The 18,844-nt window shown below is 33.5% G+C and overlaps 1 protein-coding gene and 1 long non-coding RNA gene across 2 annotated transcripts in view; both read right to left on the bottom strand.

The window, feature by feature from the left end:
- The window catches only part of LOC120347118 (WD repeat and FYVE domain-containing protein 3-like), an 86,470-nt gene that overhangs the window by 52,897 nt on the left and 14,729 nt on the right, over positions 1 to 18,844 (bottom strand). The window contains exons 10-25 of the mRNA XM_039416966.2: positions 18,352 to 18,444; positions 17,892 to 18,017; positions 17,402 to 17,514; positions 16,910 to 17,127; positions 16,247 to 16,334; positions 15,305 to 15,441; positions 14,306 to 14,673; positions 12,421 to 12,562; positions 11,465 to 11,679; positions 10,339 to 10,525; positions 9,323 to 9,425; positions 2,877 to 2,989; positions 2,229 to 2,337; positions 1,452 to 1,630; positions 647 to 875; positions 45 to 178 (exon numbers count right to left, since the gene is read on the bottom strand). Coding sequence (XP_039272900.2) covers positions 45 to 178; positions 647 to 875; positions 1,452 to 1,630; positions 2,229 to 2,337; positions 2,877 to 2,989; positions 9,323 to 9,425; positions 10,339 to 10,525; positions 11,465 to 11,679; positions 12,421 to 12,562; positions 14,306 to 14,673; positions 15,305 to 15,441; positions 16,247 to 16,334; positions 16,910 to 17,127; positions 17,402 to 17,514; positions 17,892 to 18,017; positions 18,352 to 18,444 — 2,554 coding nt within the window. The remainder of the gene's footprint in view (positions 1 to 44; positions 179 to 646; positions 876 to 1,451; positions 1,631 to 2,228; positions 2,338 to 2,876; positions 2,990 to 9,322; positions 9,426 to 10,338; positions 10,526 to 11,464; positions 11,680 to 12,420; positions 12,563 to 14,305; positions 14,674 to 15,304; positions 15,442 to 16,246; positions 16,335 to 16,909; positions 17,128 to 17,401; positions 17,515 to 17,891; positions 18,018 to 18,351; positions 18,445 to 18,844) is intronic.
- On the bottom strand, positions 4,472 to 9,316 carry LOC120347262 (uncharacterized). Its single transcript, XR_005570076.2, has 2 exons — positions 5,591 to 9,316; positions 4,472 to 5,512 (listed from the first exon to the last, which is right to left on the bottom strand). It is a non-coding gene; the product is annotated as an uncharacterized LOC120347262 (long non-coding RNA).

Raw genomic sequence — 18,844 nt, 5'->3', positions numbered from 1 at the left:
CATCGTAATTTCACACTTGAAAGTAATTAGTTACAAAAGTCTACCTCGTTTGCAATAGATTTGCTGTCAAACTTCATGCATTGTCTTCGAATTCTAGCGCCAGATGATGTTTCACATGCATGTGGATGTAATGAGAAACATAGATGTTCTTCTGATAAAACTGGTCCAAAACCTCCATCTGAAAATTTTTAGCAACGAAATTCTAGTATGTTTATTTGTATCAATTCGTAACTTGGTGGGTCACAGAATGAATCGGGGGTCACGTGGGTCAGTGGTTCACTACCCCTGCTATAAGACTAGATATTGTCAAAGGTTTCCAAGAATAGAACTCATTACAGACGACGAACAATGTGAAAAAACTATTTTAAAAATTGTAAAATTCCCGGGAATTATTAAGAAAATTGATACTGTATTCCATATGGCTGTAGCTATGTACTTTTCGAACAATTGAAGCCTATTTTCATTAAGACCATTGCAATAAATATTTTTTAATGTGACGAAAAACAAAACTGAATGACAAGGTAAGAATTTTTCGAACGTGTGTTCAGAAAATTGTCCAACAGAATCTTGCATCACGCAACTATATTGAATTATTCAGATATGTGTATGATGGAAAAAGCCAATAGTGTTATATTTTTACACTGACCAGACAGAGGTACAGCTTGAAAATTTCCAATGTAGGATGGTCCAAGTTGATATTGAGTTGCTACACTTGAAGCTGTTACAAATGACGAATCGTCTGCGATGTGGAAGGATGCAAGGCGCCAAAGTAGAGGAGATCGAGCACTGAGTCTTGGTGGTGTACCCACATATGCACGAACTTGGATTGCAGAATTAGCTGAATTTCCGCCTGGATTTGTGTGAATGTATCTCAACTAGGAAGGAAAAAAATAGGGGAATGAATGAAAACAATACATCCCTCATAGTTATTTGTGTGAGGTAGTGAAAATTCGCATTTCGGTGTTTACTTTTGTTCGTTTACAACATGTGGGACTGATTGTGTGGCAAGGAAACGGCAATATTAAACGCTGTGCGGGATGCTTTTCTAAAGATAAGTGTGTTTGGTCATCAATCATGACTCCAAATATTTATTCATTATTTAATGTTACTGGTTATCAACTCCGCAAATCCTAAAATTATGCACAAGGCCTCTATTTCTAATCAATATACTGCAGAGGTTCAATGAAACCATCATCACCGAAATAGAACCTCAATCCGTGGAAAAGTCAAGTCACTGGAAATCAGAGTATCGAGTCAGGTTACTGGCGATTCGTTGCTGACGAATCCAAGTCCTTCCATTTAGATTACTCGAGTCAATATTGAGTTTTTGATAACTGGAGACTCAAGCTGAACTCGAGTAGAGCAAAAGACTCGAGCATCCTCAACACTGATTAACAGCTCAAAACCTTGCCTTTATTAATTAGCCTGTATGAAAAATAGATTTTCTTTACCTTTGATGTCCCAAGCAATCTTCCATTTAAATATGCTGCAGCAGTACTGTGTTTTAAGACAGTTGCTTTGTTGATGACAACAACAATATGATACCATTGTGACTCATGAATTGATTTTTTTGTTGGAAAGACTGCAGATGCTGAAATCAATTCGTTCCCAATTTCTATATCACCTGGACCTGTGGGATAAAATTTAAAATCATTACCTTGTGAAATAGTGCAAACATAAATATTTACATATTTACCCCTAAAATAGGGTGTGTTGAGGTTAAGAAGCATAATTCTAATTGCATTGATTTATTAGCTTATACAAAAAAAGTTTTAAACCTAAAAAACTGCAACAGACAGTGATCACGTTAACTTCCATATAAGTTGCTGTCTAAAGGCATCCATTATATTTTTTGATCATTGCCCTGACTAAGTCACTGTACAAGCAGGAATGCAGAAAGCTGCTTAAGTTTGTAATATGCAAAATCAATAGGCTGGCCGATCTGAGCCCGCGGTTGTGAAGCCGAAGTCGGCGTTTGGCCTTTTTTTTATTGGTACTAGAGTCGGAGTTGTATTTTCAAACACCCCAGGTCTGAAATTTTTTCTCTTTTTGGTTCAAATTTTTTTTCTCGGCATGAAAGCAAAGAGTCAAAATTTTTGTCAACCTCGAGTCATCAGTATAAGCAAGAGTGAGATTTTAGCGTTTTCACGTCTGGTCTAACCATGAAAAACAATTAAAATTTACTTTTGAACAACTGATAATCCAAAGATAAAAATTGTTTATTATACCCATATGTTCAAAGTTTTCTTCTTGTGTTGAAATGATTATATTCTTATCTTTAGCAGTTATGTGAATTGACAGACATGTATATTGCACTTGCGAATTATTAATATTAACCTTAAAAACAAAAAATTCAAATTTAAATTGCAATATATATGAAGTAAAAACAGAGTATAATTATTGTCAAGTAATTCAATCCAATTAATCAAGATATTTTGAATGAAAAATTTCCCAAAAAATTACTGTTCTACAAAATAATAAATTCTCAAAAAAGGAAGTAAAATTATCGGAATACATATATTAGTAACAGAATTTGCTAAAAACAAGATCATTTCCACTCACACAGGAGTAGAGGGGACTCGGCTTTGAGTAAATTCACAGAAACAACCCAAGCGCCGAGAGGTACTCAAACTATATAGAATAAATGGTGGTGCATTATGAACCAAAAAATGCCGATTTTACCGTAAGACTTCAAGAAGCCGAGTAAACATGCTCAGAAAACAGTTATGAGCTATGATTTCTAAGACTGAAAAATTAAACTTCCCGAAAGCGTGTCTTTAGAATTCAAGGGGAATGTGTTGAATAAGAGTGATGAATATTGAGTAAAGTTAAACTTCTGACCAAGATTGATATTAATACAAAATAATTTCCAACACCTCTCTTGTCACAGTAAGAAGTCTGATTGGGTGAAGTTGATGAGGACAGAATTTTTCAATATAAACCCATGCTGATACTGCAAGTCCTGCGGGTGGTGGAAAAGGACGTTCACCTAAAACAAACAAAATTAGTTTACACAAAAAGCATTTCATATCTATTTGAGGTAAACCATCAAAAATGCTTAATCAATCATATGTTGAAGCATGTCCTCCTGTCCTTTTTGTAGTTAGTTCAAGGCAGGCATGGGATTGGCCGAAGTTTAAAATTCTAGATGCATAGATATCATGATGTAACAGACTTGCAGTTTAGATCAGTGTTTCCCCAACCTATTTAGTAAATTTTGATGTTTGTTTTATATTTGGCATTAAAAGTGTTACTCAATAGTAGTTGTTCAAGTGGGAAGTATCACAACTTATTAAAGGATTGGGAGTATATATTTTGCTAGGAGCAACACCATGATATTAAAACTCGCTGATGGCAAACAAGCTCAGCTGGAGAAATAAACGTTATGTGAAAATGAATGGTTTAATTTTTGTAATTTTGCGGCCATAAAAGCACAACATGCCATTTTTCATCATATTCTTGAAACGCAAAAAAAAATTGATTTTTAAAAAATTTGGGTCACTTCAAAAAAAGGTTGGGTTTAATGATTTAATGAGTTTTCAAAAGTTTTAAAATTTCCTCTCGTACATGATTATCGATCGCTTGATAATCAGAGGTACGGTGGCAGGCAAATTCCTGATGCTTAGTACTGAGCGCCACACCGCCTATGTATTTCAATTATTTCACTAAATGATCCTTCTTATTAATTCGTTGTATTGCAAAATCCAGACCAATAAACAGTTATGATTCTTGCCAACTTAAGGCCATTAGATATTATGCCCAAACTATTTCTTGTGATGATTAAATTTTAGATGTTGAAAAAAATTGCGTTATTCAGTTATTGATTGTATAAATTTAATATAATAAATTTAAAATTATTGTATAAAAACTAATATAAATTTCTCATTTTCTGTCTTTTTTTAACATTCTGATACCTATTTGTAGAGATAAAGATATATGCTATTTTTTGAAAGAATCTTAGCTTGAATTATGTCCTGCATCATATTGATAAATTCTTTGATTTTTGTTTCATCGTTTTTTATGGATCATAAAGCGCAGTTTAGATCACTTTTTTTCTCAAAAATCAATTGTGTGCCTTTTAAGCTGGTATGCTTATTGTATGGATCAGGTAGTGCCTTATTGACTACACTAGTAACAAGTACCGGTCCGGTACTATTATTTTATAAACAAACCGACATTCTATGTTACATTTTCTGATCTGGTTTGAGCCCTAAAATATAACTTAAGCTTTGTTCTTAATGTGTTTGTAGACATAAAAATGTATTTCCGATTTGTTTCATTTAATATCTGATTTAAGTGATACTGTATGTAAGATGAGCAATTCATGGAGTTTCCTTTGACTATCTGTAAGTGTGATATATATTTATTTTTTAAAATATATTGAGCTATAACAAATGGCCTGAAAGATTGTCTTCAAATTTCTTGACAAAACTGCCCCAACCGAAAACACAACACACCCCAGACCCCGATATGCATTTCAATTTCAAGTTTTTATATTTCTCATACTTCTTTCAGCAACAAGAATATCTTGATACGTCAGCAAGCATGTGTTAATTGCAATACCATGTACATGAAGATAGTTATTAAAACAAGAACATAGCAGTTTATGGAAGCATTACTTTAATGCAGTAGCGTCTCGAAAATAAGGATTAACAATGAAAACTTCGATTATAATGAGGAATACATGCAATCTAAAAATTTAAAATTTCAGTAACACTGAATTTGGTCATAATATCAAAAGTAAGTAAAACATGATATAGTATTAAACAACAGCAGTATACTGTATTTGTGTGTACAATGTCACTGAAGTGCCACAAGATACGTTGACAGGAAAATATGTTAAATAAGTTGGAGGCATACAAAAAAAATCTATCACATTGTGGGGTAAATTTTTGAAAAATAAAAAAAGGAAGCCACTCAAACACCTAAAAGTAATTCTTACGTTGATATACATTATAGAGCAATGATTATTTATTTCACCACACATTGTCTTTTTTGAATGAATTTTGCTACTGAACTACTAAAGGCGCATTTCTAATCTAGTCATAATTACCGGTATATGTATTCTATTAGTATTATACTTGCTGGCTTCCATATATATTTACAAATATGTAAATATAGCTTGTTGTAAAATGGGTACAACACAATTGTCAAACTATAGAACAAAATTAACGATATCCTATTATTATACTAGATCATTTATCAAAAGTGATCACTTGTCAATATACATTGTAATTTTATTTACATACACCTTCAATTTCGAAAGCCTGAAAAATTTTTTCATTTGTTTTTCATTAAAAAGAATTAACAGAATAGTCATCCAGTCATCAGAGGTGACATTGTCAAGTTCATTGCTATATCGGCCATTTTTATGGCTTTCGTAGGAGAAAAGTGCTCGATGTTTGTATGAACAAATCTTGCAGATCTTTTCACGGCCTCTGCTGAGTTAACACAGCTGGAATAGCCAATACCTTCTTGTCATGTCTTATATTTTGAGTCCAACATCAGGATTCTGAAATAATTAATAAGAATAATTAGTTTTGAAAAAAGTTTTAACAAAAACAAAATTTGAAAGAAGAAAAATTGTTACCTTGTAGCAATTAAATGCAAGAGTAGACAAAATCCTGCAGCAAGCTCATTGTTGTTCGAAATAGGCTACGTTTTTTCTTCATAGATACTTTGTTATAATTCAGCCAATTTTGGCTTCGTTATAAGGCAACCAAAAATGGTTAAACGGTCAGGATTAGAAATGTAGCGACAGTATCAAAAATGATACACGTTTGCTCGGTACATTGAAGTGTTATAAAGCATACACACTCTCTTCTTACTTATATACTTTTTGGGTTGTTTACGGTTTGTTCAAGGAGGTGACTTATATAATCCATCACTAGAGATTAAGATATTGAATTACCGAAGCATAAAAACCTCAGAGTGGGTGAAGCAAACGTCATTTCGCTACAAACACAAAGAGATTCGATGATTGCGTCAGAGATCATCTTTTACCACAGAATTAGCCGAATGACGTTTGAAACTTTTCAATGAAAAACATGCTTAACCAGATGTTTCAGAAACAAAGATACAATCCGACCCTCATCATTTAAAAACCATGTTTTGACAGGAGATATTTTCTAATTGAAACATATGGATTACTTCACACGTAGCATGTGTTTAAGAGCTGATTGAATATTTTAAAACATTCCCAATTTAGATTCGTTGATGATGAAATGAAAAGTAAACACCAGTGTGTATGTATATAAACAATTTTGAGCAGAAATAGCCAAAATAATCAGAAAAATCTCAACACAAGTAATTGATATATATCCAATCTAAATTAAGATTAATTTTTTCTGACGTCAATGGGATGAACAACACCAATTAACATTTTAACTCATAACACCGGGTCAAGAGCAAAATATTACCTCGCATATTAGAGGAATAAGAACTTTGATATTTTTATATACAACAAAAAAATTTGTGTAAGATCTAAACAGAACAAATGTAAAAAGGCTATGTTTCAAGTGTTTAAATAGAAAAATTAGCTATACAAAATGTGTAAGTTTATTTATTACAGCAATCAAGTAGAAATTAATACTTGGAAAAAAGAATTAAATTTGGGAGGTATAATAAAATATTAGACCGAGTTGAAACTGAATTGGAAAGTCAGTTGGTAATTTCCATTAAAAAGCTTCAAAGAAATGTGTATTGCATCAAACAGAGCACCTGTTTCCTTGTTTCATTTACAAAAAAATTTACAACTGACGACATCTGAAACATGTGTCAAAACAAACTCCTTATGACCTCCGACATTTTGTTATTCTTGTCTTTTCTTAATACCCCAATTATCACCGATATCATGTTTCGAGTGTCGGTGCGGTACGATTGAATAAAAGCCAACGGAGACTGAGAGCGTTACCGGCTTACGCAAGACAACTGATTAACATTTTATATTAAATGTAATCCTTGTTGATTTCGTGATACAACGCTGCATGGTCAGATTGAATTTGAAAAAATACGTCAATTTCATACAAATTATCACACAACGATCACATGTACAACACACCTCAACAATATGATCCCTCAGATTCGAAACTCGCTGTCAGAACTGTCAGAATTAAAAATAACTTTGTAATCAGGTTGTTTACAGTACATAGCACAGAAGTACATTTCCTGTACTATTCCATAATTTCAAAAATTCAGAATCAGAATTTTCCATTGGTGACTTCATATGGTAAAACTCTGATATGAGGTAAGTTATTTACAAGTAAAGTGCGGACCTGAATGACTTATCCTAACAATTTAATTCTTCTTTCGTTTGACTGATAATATAATAGCTGACCCCTATTAAGTAACTTCAAGAGGTTCAACTAAGTGCGTCTTCAGTCCATACTCGCTAATGCTTCTTACATTATAGGTACAAATCTCAGTGTTTGCGTCATAAGGAATAAGCTAAGTCAAAAGATGGATAATTCAGGACGAATATAAAGTGTTCATTTTTTATAGTGATGGCCTACATTTAATATTTGCAAACAAATTGGTATTTGCGCAATGAAGCTAATTTAATGCAATAAATACCATTGAGTTTTGAGAATTATGTTTGATAATAAAATGAAACGAATGCTCAGAAACATGAAACACACATGAAAAGTAAATTCTCAGAAGATGGGGGAGACTGAATTTTTTATTTTTAAATTCTGTAATGTCATAGGAACGTAAATATTTTAAGTTGTTTATGGTATTGCATAAGAATTATTTAGTATGAAAATATTGTTGTCGAAAAATTATAGAAACAAATAAAATGTGTGATTTTTATAAAATACTAGTAATATGTGATAATGGTAGACAACAAGGTTTTTGTTCTCATACTAAAATTGTATGCACTTTTTCATTTGTTTTCCACGCTTTACTAAATCTAATTTGAAAAATACCTCAAATTGTTATCCTCGATTGTTAATGGGATTGCTATAGCAACTGGAATTTGAAATCAATATAAAATGGATGGGTAATGTTCGTGTCCGGAAAATTCGTCGCATAGAAAAAAAAAAAGAGCATTTTTCTGTGAAACAAGTATTTGTAACCTCTTATTAAATAACAAATCTTTTATAAATAAGGCGATTTTTCATGTAGCGATTTTTCCTATGTGGCGAAATTTCCTACAGCAAGATTTCCTGCGGCGAATTTTCCTAGAACCGGTAATGTTAATTGACATGTACTTTCAAAGTGTAAGAAAAAGAAGAGAATATTGAAGATATTTGCCAACTTGTATCCCATTATGATATTATTGTTATGTCTATTAGTCACACACTCTAAACCAATATTACATATAGCATGAGTGGTAACTAACGTAAAAACTGTTTTATGGTTGATTGAATATTTGAGAACAACAATGTGTGACACATTAGTTTTCAATGGTGATAAGTGATAACGTCATACTATAATAAGTTGAAATGGTTGTATTTGGCATCAGTGTATTTCTGATAATTTGTTTGAAAAACTCCAAAACAACTTTACATATTTTAATCCAGAGAGAAGAAGGGTATATCGTTCATATTTACTTTGTGTGAAATATGTATAATATTCACAATTTGATATGACCATGTGAGAAAGTTTGCCTTTAAACAAAATGATTTTAACTGTATAAAATATATCATTCTTTTATGGTATCAAACACAAACTCTTTAAAGTTATATTTTAGTGCATCTGCCAACTGACAACAGCATCCTTGGCATAAATCTAATCCTAGGATAGGATTTTTCGTATTTTTAACATAGGAGAGAAAAACTAATAAGATGGCTTAATCACATGGCAAACCCCTGCCTCATCATACTCTGCTATCAGAGTGTCCAATCTTCGTCAAATGGAAAAACATAACAATGGCCAATGATGGTTCTAGAAGTCTATTCTAAGCAGATAACAATTTGAACCAGAGAGCGATGCTCAAATGCGGGTATATGGACACGAAGTAGTACTGGTATGCAATCTGTCACAGTAGACTACCGGTACCGCCACAAGGTGCGCAATTTTCGATGGCGTCATCGCACACAAAAAACAAATCCTATAAAACCCATTGAAATTTTTGAAATAAATAAGAGTAACAGCCTCCTAGTGAAAAATACAATCTTCAACCACTGAAAATTCCAAAGAAATTGATCCAGTAATTAATGAAAAAGGTGATTTTTCATAACAATAAGAAGAAAAATACCAACAACAAAATAATAACAAAACCATCCATGTACATTTTGTGTCCAAATATAGTCACTGCTAACTTTCATCCTCATGTAGCAATATTTGAATTGTGAAACCATTGCTGATATGTTGTACTCACCTATTCCAATTCCAGAAATGATGCTTGCGTCTGTCTGTCCGACAACTGAACTGGTGTAAGCAGCTTGAGGGAACAGACTTGGAATAAAGAGATAGCTACAACCCTGTTGTAAAAACACAATTCAAGATAAATTTAGGCAATCGAAAACTGCAAATAAAGTTGTAATAGACAATTGTATGATAATTCACATTGACAGAGAAGAAAAGTTGATAAAGCAAGGCGATGGTTGGCCTTACATGGGCAAGGTTGTATCAAATCTTTTACATTACTGATAGTCTGACCACCACATAACCGAGATTTGATCATGAAACCATGGCACGCAATTTTTAATTTTGATGAGGTCATCACACAAAGTTTTTGAAAGTGAAAAACAAATCCCATAGGAGCCCACAAAAAATAAAAGTGATAGCCTTCAGAGACAATAACAAGATTTAACCACTGGATATTTCAAAATAATTGGTCCAGTAGTTCAAGAGAAAATCCATTTTTTCACAACAAAAACATAATAACAAAAAGATCCATAGGTCAGGTCAGATAGGACGATCATGTTCAATAACTTAATCATATGGACAAGATGGTTTCTAGTCAAGTTGGGTTAAGAGGACTAACTACTTCAATTTAACAGTACAGATTTATGAACTTGGATGGTTTGAAAGAACCCATACATAAGTACATGAAATGTGACATAGACCACAGAAGAGTTCAGTAATATTGTTGGCTCATTTCCATAGGATATGAACCCAGTAATGCAATAGCTATAGAAAGTGTTCATGACCATTGATCTCATAAGCCAATCGAGTGAGTGTAAAACGCTCAAGTTGGGTATACTGTACTTTCGGAAGGCTGAACACAAACCTATGTAAAGGCACATGCAATTTAACTGAAATAAAAATGTAGCACAATTAGTGGCTGTCAGTTTTCTCTTATAAAGAAAATCCAATATTTCATTTAACTAAGCTCAGATATAGATATCTCAAAATTGATGAACTAGAAATAACGAGGACAACATATCTCACCTGTCTATTCATATCAAACTCGATAAATCCAGGCAGATTGAAATAATTGACAGCTCCATCTTCTTGAAACCCCATGTTTCGTGGTGTTGACATCGATACCAGATTTTTCACTCTTGATAGACTGATTGTACCATTGCTTATGAATTCATCTTTGCAATGTAATGGATCGCCAATTCTAAGGAAATCCCTGTATTTAATAATACAAAGGTTTACTGCCTGTTAGTCAAATAGAAAATATTTGGATGGCATAGTAATTTAATTTTATCCCGGCTGACAGTAGAGGCAATAAGGTGGCTTAATCATATGGTGAATAATGGCACTTGCCAGGTTTCTAGTCCATGTTAGGTATGGAAATATTTAACCAGTCATTAGGTTCAGATACATGGACTTGATGATGGAGGAAGCCGTAATCAACAAGTGTCCCTACGTCTACGAGGAGTCTAGCAATCCTTTCGCGACTAATTATCTCCAGAAGATTTGAACCTGCAAACCCATTCAGGCGAAGATTTGAACCTGCAAACCCATGCAGGCAAATCAGAGTTATGTCGAACATTATCCTAACACCTTACTCCTTAGCTAAGCTCGATGCATCAACCGCTACGAAAAGTTGAGTTCAAAGAAATTTCTGAATTTCACTAAACTGACAAAGCAACTGTTTTAAGTTATATTTGATAACTTTATACAGATCAATAAAACCATATAAAAATCATGATTATGGACCAAGACCCAAGATAACTTTATTTGAACCGCAGATCTATTCTAGACAGATTCTGGATCAGCAATGATTGGTAGGTATTACCAAGCGTACAAAAGGGTTGAGTTTCTTTAGAAGGGAGCCCACAGCCCATCATGAAAGTTTGAGAACCACCGTCATCACTATCCGTTTTGCTTGATAACACTGTTACACAAATTTTTATGGTTGAATTCCGCTACAAATGAGCTGAATTCCCATTATGCACTCAGTAATGAGTTAGTTTCACTTCTTTTGGAAAAATACTCAAACAGGGGTGTGCAACTTGCGGCCCGCAGGCCAAATGCAGCCATCAAAGAAAATAATAAATGAAGAGCCACCCGCAGTTCACCCAGTCATTTGTATATGGCCCTTCTGTACTAAAAGATCACAAACCTTAACTCTCTTGGAGAAACAGTCTGAGTAGCAAGTCGTTCCATTATTCTTTGTATAGCTGAATTAAGTGGATGAGAATCATCACATAAAATATCTGAGTAGTTTCTGAGAAGAGTTGAGAGCAAACCACTCTTGCACAGTATCTGCTCGTTCCTCTCCAAATTTAAAAGCGAATTGATTTGTTCCAAAATGTAATACTGCAAATCAATCTGCATCTGAACAAAAACAAAAAATTGAGCAAAAATGTTAAAAAATGAAGGTTTCATTGGACACATATATATGGATTGTTTTGTTAAGTTCTTGAGTGGCATCACCAAGCAGAATTTTAAGGCCTTACTGGTACCGATGTGAATTGCTATCATGATGGATTTTAAATGATCAGATGACTATTTCTAGGCAAGCCGATCCCACAACTGCGGCGAGGCACTAGATATCTCAAGTCTATAAATCTGAGCATTGCTTTCTTATATTACTAGAATTAGGGTCGAAAGCGCACACATAAAAATTCAAATTATAAAGATTTAGTAAAAGTGAAAGGAGAAATGATTAGAAATGTACAAATGATCTACTAATCCAAATACCTTTCAAAATGCTATTTTAAAAATATTGACTAATTATTATTATTTAGAGCTTATGTATGGTTCAACAAAGTTTAAAGCTGGATATGCATGAAAGATTATCGATGATTTGATTGGTTCACTAGTTTTCTGTTTCCAGAAATAAAATAAAAGAATTTATGATCATATCATGAATTTAAAATTTTTCAAAATGATTATTTTTTGAAAAAAAAAAACATTGTAAATTATTCTTTAAATCCATAATTTAAAAGTAAGGGACATAATCCATTTTTGAAAGGATTCGAATTCAAATTTGATCATTTGCAGCAAGATTCCAATTTTTGTCAAATGAGACAAATAATCACTCACTCTACTAACTCACTCAATCAATCAACTCACTTGTCTTGATGGTCGAGCAGGAATAACAGGAACGAGTAACATCATAATATCAATAACTAACGAATGATGACAATGCGGAATATTTTTATGATGATAATCGTGGGAAGGTGATGATTTACTGCTGATAGAATCTGGTGATGTTCTGTGAAACAATAAAAAAATAAGATAGGCTTAATGAAATTTTTGTCAGTTATATCAGTGATCACCAAAGTGTGGGTCGCAACCCCAAGTGGGGTCGCCTTAAATATTTCTGGGGTCGCCGAATGCCCATCGTTGTCTTTTCTTTTATTATTTTTATTATGTGTGTGACTTCTCGGCTTAACGCTAGATACTTCAAACAAAAGAATGAATAACAAGCACGCAGACAGGTAATATCAAGAGCAATTACGATAAATCAATTATGACCTCATAATCACAAATTTAGTCCGAGTGAAAAACAGTGTTCTATGACACAAATACACAACAGCGTGTAGTCGTCTGCACTGTTAAATTGAATAACGCTACATAGGCTAGCAAGTTTCGATATTTCGAATTGGTGTGACTTCTTTTTTAATAAGGCTATTGCTTAACTACAGTAATTTATATTTAAAAGTGCTTTTAATATTTTAAAGTGCTTTTACTGCAAAGCCTCATTTTCCAGGCTACCGTCATATTGATAATTACAATTTATTAAATGGCTGATAAACATAAAAGAAAAAAATATCGTATGATCAGTCTTTTTGAAAGCTTGACTTTTATTGCTATGAGTCTGCCTAAATCACTGGTTCTCAACCGGTGGGCCATGGCCCACTAGTGAGCCATGGAGCGTTTTTGGAGTGGGCCACAGACCAATTTTTAAATCGCAAGTATTGTTGATTGAAAAAATTGATTCATTTACAAAATCAGCTTCACACGTTTTGTAAAAACAAGATATCTATTTGCAAAACATGCTTCGCCGTTAAAACGCATTGTGACTCAACAAACACATTCTACGGCATGACTGTAGAAAGGGGAAAGGAATTTCAATAGTATCGTATATTGAAACATATGAGAATTAGACATCAGTTGAAAACAAAAGTTACATTCAGTATGATTCACATCTTTTCCTGAAAACTGAAGTAAAAGAACAGTGTGTTTCATGCTACAAAGTTCTTGGACATCATTCATTAAGACCATGAAAACTTAAACTTTATCTGAAAGCAGGGTTTTCCATATCGAAACAAATCAAAACAAAAGCTTGGAACCCACCAAAAATTAATGTGTTAGTTGATAATGTTCAGCAGCAGATAACCCACTAACAGTCAGTTGAATAAAAATTCATTCGGAAAACACTTTTCTAGCATAAAAAACTTAGTGGGACACAGAACTTTTGTGCAACAAAAAGTGGGCCACGAATGAAAAAAGGTTGAGAACCACTGGCCTAAATCAAAGCACCGAAATCGATTAAACGTAGAACACGATTTGCGTTTGAGCTTAAACAACATTAAGCCACGAATGCAAGATCTCGTTGGAAGGAAGCATTCTTCACACTGATTAAATATGGTTGTTGTTGGGTTCTTTCAATAAATTTCCGAATTTGATAAATATTTTTTTCTAGTCTGTAGGTGAACATATATATATATATATATAACTTGGGGTCGCGAGTGCTTATCATACGTAATAATATTGTAGATGGGGTCGTGTCTCAAAAAGTTTGAAGACCACTGAGTTATATGCTGCTTATTCACGTCTTTTGCTCCCAAAAAAGGCTCTGTATAGGAATCAACTGATATGTAACGATATGTGGAAGCTACAAATTTTGGGAGAACCATGAACTTTTACATTCGGTTCGGTAATCATATTTTGGACATTGAACAAGTAACTAGAGACAAGCTTAATTCTAAAAATCATATTCTCAATGACTTACGTTGTTGAAGATGACTTTTGATCCTCCAATTGTAAAATCTTACATAACACTTCATCTTTAAACGAATCCGTCGCAAGAAGGTAGAGGAAGCGAAATACTGAAAGCACACTGACACAGTTATTGGTCCATATTTGATGACTTTTCTCACTGCTCGGAAGAGAAGAAGACAGCAAGCTAATCGGGTCCAGAGACCCTAGAGATGAAGTGATTAGTGGCAAATCTGATGGTTTGAGATCTGATAGTTTCTCATTTGTATTGGTAGCGTTGTCAGTTTCCTTTTCTCCCTTTGCAATCAGTTTTTCCACTTCACAGTCATCAGTAAAACAACCAAGATATCTTACAGCACTACGTAAGCTTTCAAATTGAACCTGAAAATAGTTGTAAATATTTTAGGTTCTAGGTAAAAACAGAAGGAACGAGAAAGCAATGCTCAAATTTATGGACACCAAGGCCAAACGAAGTAATACGAGTATGCAATCCGTCACAGTAGACTACCGGTACCGCAGTCTTTGCGACTTCGCCTAACCACGAACACGAATGCTGAAATGCCACAAGGTGCTCATGATGTCATCGCGCACCCCACGTCCTGAGCATTAAGTTTTATATAATACCATAGTGGCATCTCGCTTATTGATAAAGATTCAGACATTTGACAATATTACATTCAACTTGAATTGTAAAAATTTACGTAATCATTAAATACTGACACTTTGATAGCAAAAGGTAATGGACAAAAAATTGGGAATACTTTTGAATCAGCAGTTATTATTAGTGTTCATATTTTAGATGCAGGTATTTTTATTTGATAAAAATGTATTTATATCCCTTTCACTGTGAACAATGCTCTGCTTAATAATGGTCTGCTTCAAGACACCACTAAGCAGAGCAAGCATGTATGTTCTTTCAGTCGAATCTTCTGGTTTGAATATTCTGAATTTTCCATTTCTGGAAAACTTACAAAATATACCAAAATCTGACATGTAAAAAAATTTATAATACCTCTGCATGAAAAAATCTTTTATTTGAAGGCAATCTGAGAGCGACGCACAGTGTTTGGAATGTAACTTCAAGTAATTTCAATATATCGTGTAGTTGTAATGCTGCCCATAAACCAACGGGAGGATCTTCCAAGCAACCTTGTATAAAATTAGATTAAATTAAGTATTTAACGACAATCTCAAAATATATACTAGTATCTTGGGATGACCAAAACGGAATATTTCAATATTCCGAATATATTCAGAGAAAATATTTTCTATACATTCTAAACTGGCGACAAATTTGCGTTGGAAATTACATGAACCTTCAGCTCAACTAGTAACATCTAAATCGACATAAATATATTTTCTCTGTGTTGTATGTTACCAGTTGAGATATTGTATGTTCGACCGCTTGTCCGGCGGCCCAAAATGCATAATTTTCAAATACAAATATTCTAAATTATTCCTAAATCAAAAACTTTTTATATCAAATATAATAAATTCCGAATGTGTTCGAATATTTGAGTCGTTTGGGCATCCCTACATTTCCTAATCCCTAGTACAAAAAACATTGCGAATGCAAATTTTCTTCAATTGACAACTATTGGGCTGAAACAATAAGCGAACATTGCTATATGCATTCTAGCTTTTTTATTAATCTAACGGAAACCCAATGCAATGACGTACATGTGCAATTATCTTAACTATTTTTGAATATTCGAAAAGTTATTGTTATTCCTACTTCAGATTATGAATATTGGAAAATGAAGATTAATTGGGAACATTAGGTTACTTCACTCTCATTTTGTGTTAGAGGTCTAGATTGAAGTACTAATTAGAAGCCAACATATAATAGGATAGTTTATCTTGTAAGGTAAAAAAAATGAATGGATACAGGAAACACAAAGGACGGAGGTAATTTGTTTGCGATGTATGAATGAAGAGAAATAAAGAACATTACCTTCCACAGATACCAATACTGAAATGACATTGATGAATCCTCCAACTTTACGAAATACTATTCTTGCGTCACGACTTTCAGTAATGACCTGCATTTGAAAACACAATTACAATTTGACGAAAAATACTACTATTGAACATGAAGCTGTGCAATTGTGTGGTTCTCAAACTTTTATGATCCTTGTTCCTCTTGTCATTCAATAGTATTAGTTTTCTTTTTTGCTAAATATACCTCGCTTGCCTTTAAACGCGTTTCCACTAGTTGTTTTGTTTGAATAATTGCTGAAATGCTTAGTTAACGAAAATTTCATCAAATCCTAATTTATTTTAAATGAATGTAGTCAACGTGAATGCTACTCATGGCCCACAGAGGACCACACCGTGGCCCCACCAAGTCGTAAGCCAAGTTTTAAGAAAAAAGTATCTGGTGGATGGTCTTTGCTAATCACCCCAAGGGACTGCATCGTGTCCCCTCCCCTCCGAGACCGAAAACTGAGTTTTCGAAGGCCTGTTTCAACCTTTTCCTGCATCCACATATGTGAAACCTGACAGTAATATTGGTCTCAAATGGAGAAAGTTTTGTTGCAAGCGAGGTGCGAGGGCTTTCACCGAGTCAGATACGAGTCTCACTCAAAAAATACCCTTTATAATATTTTCTAATCACCTTGAGAAGTGACTTCAAAATATCAGTTTTCAGAATGAGATCTTTAGGTGGAACTGTGCTTAATAACCCAAGTAAAGTTCCCATGTCATCATCATCACTGGATGAACCAGGTGGTTGAAGAATCAGTGTTTCCACAATATTTAAAGCACGAGATCTACTTTCAGAGAAGGGTACGAGATTGTGGGCACACCGCGCACCTCCAGTTTCCCGAAAAACACCTGTAAAAGTAAAAGTGATTGATTAAAAATGAGAATTAACTATGATGACATTGCAGAAAGCGTCAAGTGTTCTCGACAGTCAATTGGAAAAGGATGACTGGAACAAAAAGAGAGATTGAAAACGGCCAAAGTTTTGATTTTGTTACTTCCAAAGTTAAAAATTTTCCACATGATTTGAGAAAAAAATATAATACAAAAAGAATTCATATTTCATAGTTTAAACCAAATAAGCCATTTAAAACATGAACAAAAACGGATTCAATTTTTTACACACCAGCATTTGCAGGACAGTTTTTCAGCAACTCGGCAAGAAGTTCCATGCTCAATTGTCCGAGTCTTGTTCGACTTTCCTCTAATTCGTCTGAACTTTTTAAAACTGCTGCGTACCTGAACAAAATTGAACACCAAAAATAAATAACAGAAAATTCTAGAAAGAAAAGAAATCATTGAATTACTGTAATAAAGAGTATTCTTATTTTATACTTTGTATCCTTGGTGAAGAAGGAAATCCTTCAAAAACAGAACTAGGTATTTTTATAGTAAAGGAGGGAAGAATTTTAGGAAGGGGTTCTCTGATCATGAAAGTAGGAGTAACAACATTATTAATTATCAACGAGGGCGTAGCCAGGAGGGTGGGATATGAGGGTCGGGCTCCATGTATTCTGTATCATACATAAGACCCGCTAGCTGAAACAGTTTAACTTAGCAATTAGAAATTTTAACCCCCCCCCCCCCCCCCCTGACCATCTGTAATAATGACTTACTTATGTAGGCATGTCACGAGTACTTCTAAAACTCCAACTTCTCGGTAGACTTCTCTGTATAACTTGGAATTAGAAGCAATAATCTTGCGAAGACTTTCAACACAAGCAATACTGCATTGTAGCGACCTATTTGAAGAAAATTATAAAGCATTCACATATTTTTGAATAGTTTGCCGTATTTAACACAGAAAATATTTGGAAACAGAGATATTGTTAATTAAATAAGTAAATATTCGAATAGTTTTTTAGTTAATCGGTAATGACCTTTTCCTGGTTTTAAATTGGTCAAAATGACAATTTTCAAAAAAGCTACCTAAAATTATTCCTGGAAATCAGAAAATTTTTCAAATGAATATAACTAATTTCAAATCTATTAAGAATTTAGTTTGGGAACCCCTGAATTCTGATCTGATAATGTTTACAGACTATGACATAAAAACTTCCACTACTAAAGTTTTACCTGTCATCCTTCAGTATAAGAGTGAGACTGACTAGTTCTTTGCATGGAACGAACGACAATTCAAGTGCAACAAATTCAAGTAGAGAAAAATACCTGGAAAATCAATACAAAAGTAGAAGTCAACAAGCAATCACATATTGGCTCAACAAAGTCTATTCACTACACAGGTACTGTAAAAAATTTGATACTACAGCTCCAGGGTATGGCCTTCATATCCATATATTTAAGCATTGATCTTTTGTAATTATTTAAATGATAATATTCTATATTAATCCTTAGATCAAGAATTGAAAATATCGAATATAACTGATTTCAAATCGGTTCGAATATTTGCTTTATGCATTTATTTTTGAACCTGAATATGTATTATTTATTCTAATCAATAATGCTGATAAAATTTGTTCAATATGGTTACTAAGCATACTTTAATCAATTTGTTCCATATATTCAAAGACATAAAGTAACATCCAAATTATGACAAATTTCCTAAATT

The sequence above is a fragment of the Styela clava genome, chromosome 11 (assembly GCF_964204865.1).
Source record: "Styela clava chromosome 11, kaStyClav1.hap1.2, whole genome shotgun sequence".
Lineage (NCBI taxonomy): Eukaryota > Metazoa > Chordata > Ascidiacea > Stolidobranchia > Styelidae > Styela > Styela clava.
This window is presented reverse-complemented; position numbering and strand designations above follow the sequence as displayed.